This window comes from Vombatus ursinus, unplaced genomic scaffold, assembly GCF_900497805.2.
Source record: "Vombatus ursinus unplaced genomic scaffold, bare-nosed wombat genome assembly UNPS02010788.1, whole genome shotgun sequence".
Taxonomy (NCBI): Eukaryota; Metazoa; Chordata; class Mammalia; order Diprotodontia; family Vombatidae; genus Vombatus; species Vombatus ursinus.
In genome coordinates this window covers 5,437,392-5,450,640 of record NW_020950566.1, presented here as the reverse complement: position 1 = coordinate 5,450,640, position 13,249 = coordinate 5,437,392, and the positions used below count along the sequence as shown (strand labels likewise).

The window sequence follows — 13,249 nt, the reverse complement described above, 5'->3', positions numbered from 1 at the left end:
ATACCTCCAACCCAGCTGATTGTTTATGTCCAGTGAATTCTTGTTTTACAAAGGTAGACAAAGGTAAATTTTAAGTGTGTGGTTTTTGAGAGTGTTAACATTAGAATGAACCAGAATTTGCCTAACAGGAAGAAGAAAATAGGTGATCGATTGTCAAGCTAGTACACAAGTGAAGGCTAAAGGACTTAGATGAAGCATTAGCCTGGCCATCAGAAAGTACAAATGCCATTCTGCCACTGACTAGCTGGGTGGTTTTAAATAGTTCTTTCCCCTATAGTTTCCTTCTTTGTAATACTAGTCTAGTAAATGTCTGAATCTGTTTCCCAAACATATTTGGCCATGAGACCCTTTTCTCATGATCTGTTACTGTACCTCAGCCACACACACACACACACACACACACACACACACACAAATTGCTATACCTTTGATCTTGCCAGTATTCACAATTGTTTTACTTCCGTGTTCATGAACTCTAAAATTCCTTTATCTAATCATAATCTTTCATCATTTCAAATTTGCCTATGCCTTATAAACCCTATCCTAGGGGTGGGGAACCTGCGGCCTCGAGACCACGTGTGGCCCTCTAGGTCCTTGGATGCGGCCTTTTGACTGATTCCAGGTTTTACAGAACAAATCCTTTTATTAAGGGGATTTGTTCTGTGAAGTTTAGATTCAGCCAAAGGGCTGCACTTGAGGACCGAGGGGACCATGTGTGGCCTGGAGGCCACAAGTTCCCCACCCCTATATCCTTTTCCTTTGATTTAACAGTCACTTTTAATCTTTGTATCTCTCAGTTCTATACTGGCTACTTATTTTTCCCCTTCTTATCATGATTCCCTGTTGAATCAGATCAGCTCTAACTATCTTCTGTGCATAAATCCCTTTCCCTCTTATGTCAATGTTCACCCCCCCAACTTAGATCTTGCATTGCTTCCATCGTATGCTGTCTTTATTTTCAAGCGTTGCTTAATGAAACCACTATGATTTGTCCACTACATTTTATATTACATTATCCCAACTGTGCCCTACCTGCAGCTAAGCAATTCTATTACATCTCCCTAATCAGTCCACTGTCCCACTCATCACAGCAACTATCCTCTCCTGAAGCTCCACCTACTGCATAATCTTTGTGATATGTTGTTTAACTCTCTTCACTAATAGTTTATTTATAATTTTACATCAACGTTCATTAAGGATTTTGTCTGTAGCTTTTTTTCCCCTATTTTAACTCTCCCTAGTTTATGTATCAAAATCATGGCTGTGTCACAGAAGGGTTTTGGTAGATTCTGTCCTCTTGATATTTTTTACAAATAGTTAATATAAAATTGGTATTATTTGTTCTCTGAATGTTTGATAGAATTCATTTGTAAATTTATCTAGTCCTGGATTTTTTTTTGGAAAGTTTATTTATGGCTCTCCTCTGAGATGCAGTTGTATAAATTCCCTATTTCTTGTTTTATTCACTTCAGTGTTTTGCATTTTTGAATGTATTTATATATTTCACTTAAATTGTTAGTTTTATTGGCATATAGATGGACAGAATCATTCCTAATATTTTCCTTTATTTCTTGCACATTTCTTGTGAATTTTCCTTTTTCATTTTGAGCAATGATGAATTGATTTTCCCCTTTCTTCTTTTCAACCAAAATAGCTTTATCTATTTTATTGATTTGAAAAAATGCTCCTAGTTGTTTTTATTCTGCTATTTTTATTTGCATTCCTGATTCACTGATCTAATTCTCTCTCTTTTGTCCAAAAAGTATTTAAAGAGATAAATTTTCCCCTAAGGATTTCTTTGGCTACATTCCCAAAATTTTGGTATATTGTTTCATTGTCATTATTTTTAATGAAATTATTTATTGTTTTTTTTGTTTATTCTTTGCCCCACTAATTCTTTAGAATTAAATTATTTAGTCCCTAGTCAAATTTGAATACTATTTTTCGGTTGCTCTTTATGATCAATTTCTGTAAAGGTGTCGTCGACAACTGGGAGTATCCCCTTATATATTTCCATTCAGTGATTGTCAGATGTCTGTTATATCTAATTTTTCTAACATAATATTCAGACCCTTAACTTCTTTCTTATTTTTTTTATTAGATGTGTTGAAGAATGATAAGGGTAAATTAGAGCTTTCACCATCATAGTTTACTGTCTTTCCCTTTCATTTAATTTCATTTAATGCTCTATTAAGTATTTAGAAGCTATACTGTTTGGTGTGTGTGTGTGTGTGTGTGTGTGTGTGTGTGTGTGTATATTGTTTTTGTTCAGTCATTTCAGTTTCAACAGTTGTGTCTGACTCTTTGTGACCCCATTTGGGATTTTCTTGGCAAAGATACTGGAGTGGTTTGCCATTTCCTTCTCCAGCTCATTTTACAGATGAGAAGACTGAGGCAAAGAGGTTTAAGTGAGTTACCCAGGGTCACACAACTAGTAAGTGTCTGAGATCAACTTGAAACTCAGGTCTTTCTGATTCCAGGTCCAGCTCTCTATCCACTGTTCTACCTAGGTGCCCCGAGTGTGTGTGGGTATGTGTGTGTGTTTGTGTATACATGCACATACATACATACATATATGTATACATATCATGTTGTATGAGTATGTATATATGTATATATACATAGAAAGAAGGGGAAAGGGAATATTAAGACCAAAGGCAGATTCAGGAAAGGATGAGTCAGAAGGATGACAAATCATAAATTTGGAGAAAGGCTAGTGAATAGAATTTTTTTTCAAAGAGAATAACAACTTAAACACAAGAAAAGGAATATAGAAAAGAAAAAGTTTAAGAAAATAGGATGGAGGGAAATAATCTATTAGCTATCATAACTGAATATGAATAGGATGAACTCACCCATAAAAAAGAAAAGATTTGAGAAATAAAATAGAAAAATCCAGTAATATACTGTTTACTTGAATATACTTAAAACATAAAGATTCATGCAAAGTTAAGATAAGGAATTGAAGTAAAATATATTATGTGTCACCTGAACACAAAAGAGTAGGGGTAGCAATTATGACTTCAAAGAGCAAAGAATAAAGTTAATGGGAAGAGATAAAGAGGGAAACTATATTTTGCTGAATGGCAATATAGATAATGAACTGATTTCAATACTTAAAATGTATTTATGTATAATATATATGTACATATATACATACTCATACAGACATGCACACAAACACGTACACAAAGGTAGGCTAAAACTTACTGACTTTCCCTCCTTTTCTTCTTTCTTTCTGTTTTTTTTCCTTCACATTTAGGTCTGATTCCTCCCTACCCCACCGCTTAGTACATTTCTTTTTCTTCCTTTAGTACCAAAATCTTTTAGTTCAATTTTAGTCCCTTTGAGAATTTTTTTTTTCCCACTTACCCTTTTTTTATTACCAGTTAGACTGAGCACTGAAGTTTCTCACTTTCACCCCTCAGGTAATTTCTGATCACTGAAGTTTTTCTGTTTGCCAAAAATAAACTTTACTGGGGCAACTAGGTGGCACAATGGATAGAGCACCGGCCCTGAAGTCAGAAGGACCTGAGTTCAAATCTGACCTCAGATCAAACACTTGACACTTACTAGCTGTGTGACCCTAGGCAAGTCACTTGACCCCAATTGCCTAAAAAATAAAATAAAATAAACTTTACTTCTGTTCCTTTAGAAAATCTGGATCACATTTACTGCTTTGTCTTAGCAGATGAGCTGTTAATCAGCTTAATCAGGTTGTATAGTAGTAGGATAAAACTGAGCTCTACTGTTTCCTTGCACTCTGCTATTTTAGTCTGATTCTGTTCAATGACTCTTTTCACTCTCCTCCTTCTTGGTATGAGGCTATGAGACTTTCTTTGTGTCCTTTTATTTACCCCTTTGTACTCTACTTTCCAAAGATAGACTTTTTTTTTATTTGTTTTTGCATATTATTCCCTCCCTAAATTTATCATGTACTTAATTCTCCTTTCATTTCTTTCTGTGACCCCATCAGATTTCCTGTGGAGTTTAATGCATTTCTACTCCAAACTCTCTGTGAGTACGTGTGTATTCAGTCAGATGACAGTGAAGTTCTTGTGTTACCTGCTTCCCAACCTTTTAACCATTTTGATATAATTTTCTTCTCATGCATCCTGATTATAATAGCTTCCTCTTTGTTTCTTCTCTAGTGTATTCTTTTTTCTTTCCCTCTTCTTTTTTACTTAAAGTATCAAAATATAACAGAATTTCTCTATTTCCTCAGTCTGTGATCTTTGAAATCATTAGAGTTCTATGACTACTTTTCTTTATTAGAAATATAAGGACTAGGGGCAGCTAGGTGGTGCAGTGGTTAGAGCACCAGCCCTGAAGTCAGGAGGACCTGAGTTCAAATCCGGCCTCAGACAAAACACTTGACACTTACTAGCTGTGTGACGCTGGCCAAGTCATTTAACCCTAATTGCCTAAGAAAAAAAAAGAAATAAAGAAATATAAGCACTGCCTCATCATATAATCCCTTCCATTTTCTCAAATATATTTACTTTTCTATGTTTCTCTTGATTCCTGTGTTTGCATTTCTAAGAATCTACTCAGCTTTGCCTTCATTATCAGGCCCACTTAGAAATCCTCTATTGAAATAAAGATCCATTTTTCCCTAGTAAAATTTTTCTCAAGTTTGCTGAGTTGTTGGTTAGGAGCCTTTTATCTTTTAGGCCTTTTGGAATATTATATGCCATGTTTTCCTCTTCCTTATAGAGATAGCTGCCAAGTCTTATGTGACAATTGTGGAATGTGCCTTTGTACATAAACTCTTTTATGTTCTAACCTTGCTATATTTTTATTTGACCTTGAAGTTATGGAATTAGGTTATGCTGTTTCTAAGACTATCTTCCTGAGGTCATTTATTAGCCATTTATTCTTTGTCTCCATCTTTTCTAGTTTTCTATTTTTGAAATCAATTTCATTATAAAGCCTTCAACTAGTAACTCTGTACAAATAAATCCTAGTTCTAGGCCCCTAATCATTCTGTATCACCTTGTCTTGACCCCCATATTTTGAGTTGTCTGTTGAGCATTACCAGGGACACCTCAAAATCAATATTTATGAAAACAAACTTATTAAACTTCTCATGAGAACTAGCTTCTCTACACCCTGACTCTTTCTTTTAACCAAAATTTTCCCAATTATTCTGAGATGAAACCTTGGAGTTATTTTGATTTTTACCTTTTTGTTGCCTTCCATGTCTACTTAGTTATTTAGTAGCTAGGTGGTACAAAAAAGGGAGCTCTGGGCCTGAAGTCAAAAAGACCTGAATAGAAATTCAGCCTCAGACACTCAGATAGCTATGTTACCTTGGGCAAAGCATTTTAATGTCTTCTTCAATTTCCTTACTGTGACATGGAGGTAATAATAACACCTACCCCGCAGGATTGTTGTGAAGATCATATAAGAAGATAATTGTTATTTTCTTAAAAAGCACTTAGCACAGTACCCTGATACTTAGTATGTGCTATATAAATTCCATGATGACAATGATTAGAAATCACATTTTTTATGTTATCTATGGTATACAGTCTTCAATTTTTACTCTTAATTGCACAGTTCTAATAAAATATCTCATCACCTCAAATCTGAACTTAATTTTATATTCTTATAACTTGTATTCCTTTCTCCAACCCATTCTATACTTTACTACCAGATTAATCTTAAATACCACATTTATTATGCCATTCTTAATGCTTAAAAACTTCCAAGGGTTCAGAATTTCCTAGAGGAAGATGTAGAAATTCCTTAGGATGATATTCAAAATCCTAAATCCTAAATGAAGTTGCAACCTTTCCCCCCCCAAAATTTATCTCCAACTACTCACAAATTTGAAAATTATACAATACCACAACCATATGGTCTAGAAATACCCCTTGTGCATTTTTATACTATCTTGTCACCAGGAATGCCATTTTCCTCCCTCCATCTTCACCTATCCGCATCCTATCTGCTCCTCAAAGCACAGTTTAAACCTTATTTCTTCCATGAAGTCTTCTCTTATCAATTCCAACCCACATTAATTTCTTTTTCTCTTCCTGACTTTTCTCTGGACTTCGAAATCATGCCTCCACACCAGATACTTTCATTACCTTCACCTCTCACTTTTCTGTTTATTTTTGTGTGTTGTCTTCCTTTTCTTTTTGCTTATATTTTTTATCCACAGGGCTTAGCACAGTGTGATACACATAGTAACAGCTTAATAAATTATTGCTTTATTTTCTTCCTTCCTCTCTCCCTCCCTCCCTGAACTGTAAAGTTCTTGAGGGAAAGGACTTTGGCTTTAATATTGTGCCCAGCAGAGTATTTGCCATGTAATGGATTGCTAAATTTGATATTTTATATTTACTAACAGATGGTATATGTGTGTCTTTACATGTAGACAAATATACATACAAGTATGCACACATACACCCACGTATATATGTATATATATATATGTAAATAAATGAAATGTGAAAGTAGAGAGTAGTAGACCAGAAAGCAACTAAAATCAAGTCTTCTGAAATATGCTGAGTATGTGACCCAGTCCTTTAACTTCTCAGTGCTCTAGGCCACTATCTAAGACTAGAAATTGTAGAGAAGTTGATTGTTGTTCAGTTGTTTCAGTCATGTCCCTCCAGCTTTTCATGACCCCTTTGGAGATTTTCTTGGTAAAGACACTAGAGTGGTTTACCATTTTCTTCGCATTTTACAGATGAGGCAACTGAGGCAAACAGGTAAGTGACTTGCCCGGGGTCACACAGCTAGTAAGTGTCTGAGGCTGGATTTGAGCTCAGGTCTTCCTAACTCCAGGCCCAGCACTCTATCTACTGCACTAACTGGCTGCTTTGCAGAAAAGTTACTGACTTGTATTGGTCATGGAGTTTCTCAACTGGGAGTACCCTATACCAGTGAAATCATATATCTAGTTCCTATCCCCTAATATAACTGTATTGTCTTTCATAAATGCAGATGAATTGCTAATGAAAAATACTGTATTTTATATTTCTATGATAATTTGCAAATATAGCCACAATGCATAAGATCATAAAGCAGCAGTACAGGTTTTCAGACTTAAAATTAGCACTATCCTGTTACGCCACAGGTTAAGATGAAATCTGTCTAGACTTAATGAAATAAAAATTAAAATAGAACTCCGGGAAAATCTACTGATTTTGGAATTTAATGTAACTGGTATTATGTCTGCCATGACCAGTGTTGGAGAAGTGAACAAAAGAAGTATGTTCCCCACATTATTTTTGCAGATTAAAAAGAAAAGTTTAATTTTTTTAACTTTTAAAAATGCTCTTTATAAAGCATTTTATATCCTCTCATACCTTTTGTTTAACCTTTTCTAAAAGGCTTAGGTCAAGATGAAAATCAGTTACATTACCATACAGCTGAATGGAAGTAGACATGTGGTTTGTGTGAGACACAGTGATAAGTAGATGCTGACCCCGTATCTACCCTGGAACTTGATTTATTGAAAAATTCCCTGTTGTCACTTTGCTTTTTGCTTATTTGCATTTTTCTCATAAAGGTAGAATAGAATATGTACAGTTACATGACCTCCAGGGCAATGTAACATGGCAGACTTTATTTAAAATCAATTACGGAATCCAAGGCCAAAGTAGCCTTTTGCCCAAGTGATCTCACCCTTCAGGAAGAAAAACAAAAACAAAACCCTTCTTGGTTGTTACTATAAGTGACCTTTGACCTGTCATTAGCATTGAAAAATCCTTTTTCTGAGACACTAGTAAAATGAATCATACATCCTTCTTGGCTAGCGTTCACCCTTTCTTTTATCTCATTTTCTTTAAGTTTGTTGATTAATTATGAAGAAGACTTTCACCATTTCGGGAGTCTGCAAACTCATTATCATCATTGTTGTTGTCATTGTTGGCAATGCACATTTCTTCAGAAATTACACTGAGCCACTATTGTCTCTAAACCTTTAACAGAATTCCAGGCCCCAAGACAATTTTTAAATTGTATTTTTGATGCTATAATGAAAACACAGTGATGGCATGATGGAAAGAATTCTAGACTTGGATTCTGGAAACCGAGATTTCAGTCCTGCGCCTGATAGTAATTGTGTAGCTATGGCCATGTTACTTAACCTTTCAGAGTTGCATTTTCTCATCATTAAAATAAGGATGGTCATACTTGTTCTGCCTATCTCCGTAGGGTTTTGTAGCAAAAGTGCTTTGCAGATTTTCACATTGCTATGTAATATGAATTCTTATTATTAACAGTTCTGAATAACCACTCCCAGAAAGCCATCCTTTGTAACAAACTATAAAAAATGGAGTCTGAGATAAACAATTCATTACAACTGACCAACACATTCAACTCCAGCGTCATGTACAGTGTTCTGCACCCATGGTCCTCCACCTCTGCAAATAAGAGAGGGAAGTTTGTTCTTATATCTCTCCTTTGGAATCAGGCTTGATCATTCTAATTTTAAAACATTCAATTTCAGTTGTTTTGTTGTTATTTGATGTCCAGTTATATTATTATTGTAGTGATTGTTGTACGTTGTATGATTGTAGTGCATGTTGGTTTTTTTGTTCTAATTTTATTTTGCAGTAGTTCACGTAAGTCCATATTTTTCTTTTTTCATCGTATTCATGGTTTCTTACATTGTTATAATATTGCATTACATTAATGTATCAAAATTTGTTTTAACTGTTTCCTACTTAATGGGCATCTTCTTTGTTACTAGTTTTGGTGAATCTGGGACATTTCATTTTTTCATCATTTACCATCTTAGGGTATATGCTCAATGTTACTGTGTCTGGGTCAAAGTGTATAGATACTTTTCTCCTTTTTTCCCCATAATTCCAAATTGCTTCCTAGGATGGTTGTCCTAATGCAGAATTCCACTAACAGTACCTTGGAGAACAAATAATTTAATATTTTGCATCAACTTGTGATCCCATGTAACCTTTTAAAATTTATATTATTAACTCAGCTATTTATGAACAACAAATAAACTTTCTTAATGTCTTCCCTTTTTCATTTTGTTTTTTAAAATAAAGTCTTTGATATAATTTTGTAAACCTGATGATTTATGTGAGTTTAAGAATGTGAAGTCTTAATATATTTATCTCTATTTATTTTATGAAAGTATCATCTTTTTATAGTATAAAAATTACCTGAAATGATATCTGGGAAATTTGGGTCATGTTGTTGAATATTTGCTATGAACTTCACAAAAATATGTTGCAAAATAATTCTTATTGTGAAACCTTGGATGTCTCTGGTAATGTAAAATATTTGACTCTCAGCATAAAAGACATTAAATCCTGACTACTATCATGAAGAAAAGTTAGTTCTCAAGACTTAACAGGCTATCAGAGGCTAATTGAGATTCATCAGATCGCCTATAAAACAAAATTAAATTGACTTTTATGATTATGTTTGCATGTTTTCTCAAGGAGCTGCCTTTTCAGAAGAAGTTAGTGTGAATTGGTATGATATCTTGCTTTTTGTGTACTATACTGATCCTCAATAATGTAGAGTCAATATGTTTAAACTCTAAATTGTTCAGACCTGAAGCTTTAGTTTATTAAGCTAAATTGTAGAGCAGATACGTTAGAAAGTCAACTTAGAATTTATTTGTTTGGTAATACTACCTTGGGAAAATCTATCATTTTGTTACACTTTTTAAAATGACTTGAGTGAGCTATGTTGTGATTTAAAACATATTTAGTAACATTTTGAATTTAAAATGTTTAGCAATATTTTTATTTTTATTTTTTTAAGGAAAGGAAATTTCCCAAGTTTGTAGCAAAAGAAATGGAGAGCATGTTTATAGAAGAAATGAGGTCTTCCGTGAATTTGCTAATGGCCAATCTGGAAAGTCTTCCAGTATCTAAAGGTGGTCCCGAGTTTAAACTGCAGAAGTTAAAGCGATCACAGAATTCTGCTTTCTTAGATATGGGAGATGAGAATGAGATTCAGCTGTCAAAATCAGATGTGGTGTTGTCATTCACATTAGAGGTAAGTAATCACATGATAGTCTATCAGCTTAAAGGAAACTGTGAAAATAACATTTTCTGATTTTTATACTTAAAAGCTCTGTGTATATGGTATATATACATACACATACACACGTACATGTTATGTATATATGTGTACACACATATGTATGCTTATATATCAGTTAAATTATACCTGAAAATTCCTAGTTAAATATTATATGCAAATGCATGTAGATTTAAGCGGCAAATCAATGTTATTAAATAGTGTGCCTTCCTTGGACCACCTGTTAGTTTCCTTTGCTGATCATCATCCATATCATACCCTCTAATTTTAAGTGTGCCCCAAAGTTCTATCCTTAGCCTGTTAGTCTTCTCTCCATCTACTCCCTCATTCAGAAACTTCGACACTTGCCATGGATTTGATTATCTTCAATGTACAAACTACTCCTTGATCTACTTAGTGCTCATGTCTCTCCTGAGCTTCAGTCTCAGCTCACCCCCAGTTCTTTGGATCCCTCAAACTAGATGCCCTCTAGGCTTCTCAAAGTAAGCATATCCAAAACAGAACTCGGTATCTTTCAACCCATATCCACCTTGTTCCAAACGTCTGAAGGGCACCAAACTCCTGTCAAAGCCGGTGCCATCCTTCAGATCTCCCACCTTCACTCCTTCCCTGTTATTCTTGACTTCTTACTTTTAATTATTTCATATATACGTATACACAAACGGTATCTTGTCGCTTCTTTTCCCTCAACATTTTTCATGTCCCCTCTTCACGTATGTAGCTATCCTCATCGCCTCTTGCCTTGGCTCGTTGGGCTTCCTGCACCGAGTCTCTCCCCTCTCCATTCTATTTTCCTAGCAACTGCCAAAGTTTTCAATTTTTATTGAGTCAGTTCTTTGTTTGCCTCTTGCCTCTGAGATCAAACATATTCATTTGGCATTAAAAGCACTTCAAACCTAGCCCCCTCCTACCTTTCCAGCCTTATTACAATTGATTCCCCTTCATGCAGTGTATTGTAGAAGACTGACCTCCTTGATGTTCCTCATACATGATGCTCCATTTCCTGCCTCCTTGTGTATTCTTAGCTTGTGGATTCTAATCAGGAATAGGGCTGGATTTGACCCGTTGGTTATGGTTTGCCTACTCTTGCACAGTTCAGTGAAGTCAGAGGTGTTGTTACCCCCTCACCCACTTCAAATGCATAGAGAGGTATATGTGTGTGTGTATGTACATGAAAATACATATATTATTTATATTATATATTTGCAGTCACTAGGAATATAATTCTTCTTTTGATACTCCTGATTTGCCTCATTCTTCATAGGCCTTACCCTATTTCCTTATAATGATCTATCTTATCTTTACAGCATCATAGTATGCTATTAAATTCATGCATTATGATTTATTCAGCTATTATCTAGTCATGGAACATACAGCTAGTTTTCCATTTTTGCTGTTTCAAATAAATAAATACATAGATTTCTTTTTTATGATAGGTTTAGAGTAACATATTAGTAAATGAACCATTGACTCACAAGTTATGAATCATATATTTTGTGATTGCTCTCCAAAATTATTGCAGGGATTTATTTTAATATATGTACATATGTATGTACATATATATGTACACATATAGATATTTTTTCAATCATTCTTCTTGGTTGGAATTCACAAAGTTTTCTATTAGAATGTGTTTGGTCTGCTTGTTTTTTTTCTTGGGAGTATTTTTCCCCCCTAGTTTTCTTTTTCAAAGTAAAACTAGAAAGAACAAAATTTATGTGGTATTTTTGTTTGCTTCTCTCTTCTTTTTTGTTGCTTAAAGGTAATCTTTTGTCTTTTTTCTGTCTTTCAATCTTAGCTGTTACCAGAGTTTAGAGTCTTAATTTACTCTGGATCCAAATATCTTAAGTAACAAAATTGCATATGTAATTTGGTTCCCTACATGATATGTGTTTATATGAAATATAATACATGTTCCCCAAACTTGATGGATGCCCCTGGAAGCTGTGGGGATCTAGGTGTAAGCCTGGTCTTAGATGTTACAGCCTTTAATCTCTCCATTAGTGCTATTTAAGCCTTAACTGGTTAAATTAGTGGTTATTCACACCAGAGCAGCTGGAAGGAAAGTCTCATTTTGGTCTTTTCTCCCTTTGTGTTCTTCTGTAAATGAAATTCAGAGGTAAGAATGTGGTGGTCAGCCCCTATTCTGAACCTCTGTCCTCTGTTACTTTGTCCTTTGAGGCTGAAATGTGCACAGGATGAAAGTCTAATATGCTTTCCTTCTATTTTCCCCTCTCAGTCTGGGTCTAAATTGCTGAGATTTCAGTGTAACTTAAAACACAGTAGTTTTAAGTTTTTAACACTGTGCCAACCTGACTTCCTTTAGTTCTAAATCTGTGATCCTATGGTTTTTCAAGACTTCCAGCGATGAGTTACTCTACCTACGTATCGCTATTATTGGATGTAATTTCAAAATTACACATTTGATTATAAGGAGAGCATTATAGGTACCTGTTATTCTACCTGCCCCATTTTCATCTTGTTCCATTTTCTCACACTCAGTCTTTAAACAGGCTTTGTATTATACATTTTTAGTCACCTCTCAGTTGTTCAGAAGCATATATTCTGGCTCTTTCTTTTTTCCTTTTGCCAGCACCTTGTCTGTCTTCCTGTCCCTGTTCATTAGCAAATCAGAAATAACTCAGAAAAGGGAATATGATAGAATCAGTTTTGATATTTAACAATATCTTAAGTAAGAAGCTTAATAGAGAGGCATTTAAACAGAGGACTAAAATTAGGTTGGTTTTACATGATGAACAAAATTGAAATTACCCTGATCTCTTTGGCCTTCGTTTTCCCTGACAATTTAGGAGTCACTGCGTATTATTCTGTGAATTCAGAGTTATAAACTTGTTACTCTATTTATAAAACATTTTAAAACTGGCAATTCTTCAGGGTAAAGCATTCCCTGCACAGATGGTAGTATTGTCGTAGTGAACAGAATGATTGTTTCACAAGTTGGGTGTTTGAAGAGGTCCTATTTACAATAACTTGTCGTGGAGGTGACAGAAATAATGTTAGCAGATGCTTTCTTTCATCTCTTTTACACTTTGGCTATTTGACAGACTGAAGAGGGAAATGCCATGTAAATGGATAATAATCTGAAATGTGGGCCGATGTTAGCACATTTTCTCTTAAAATCATCTTACATTGTGTAATTTGCTTCATTCCTAATGTAGGTTGTAAAAATTATACCATCTGATTAGAATTAAGC

The 13,249-nt window shown here is 34.6% G+C and overlaps 1 protein-coding gene across 6 annotated transcripts in view; it reads left to right on the top strand.

Moving 5' to 3' along the window:
* The window catches only part of CADPS2 (calcium dependent secretion activator 2), a 700,135-nt gene that overhangs the window by 292,386 nt on the left and 394,500 nt on the right, over positions 1–13,249 (top strand). For all 6 annotated transcript variants that reach the window (XM_027855139.1, XM_027855140.1, XM_027855138.1 and 3 more), the window contains one exon: positions 9,754–9,990. In XM_027855139.1, coding sequence (XP_027710940.1) covers positions 9,754–9,990 — 237 coding nt within the window. The remainder of the gene's footprint in view (positions 1–9,753; positions 9,991–13,249) is intronic.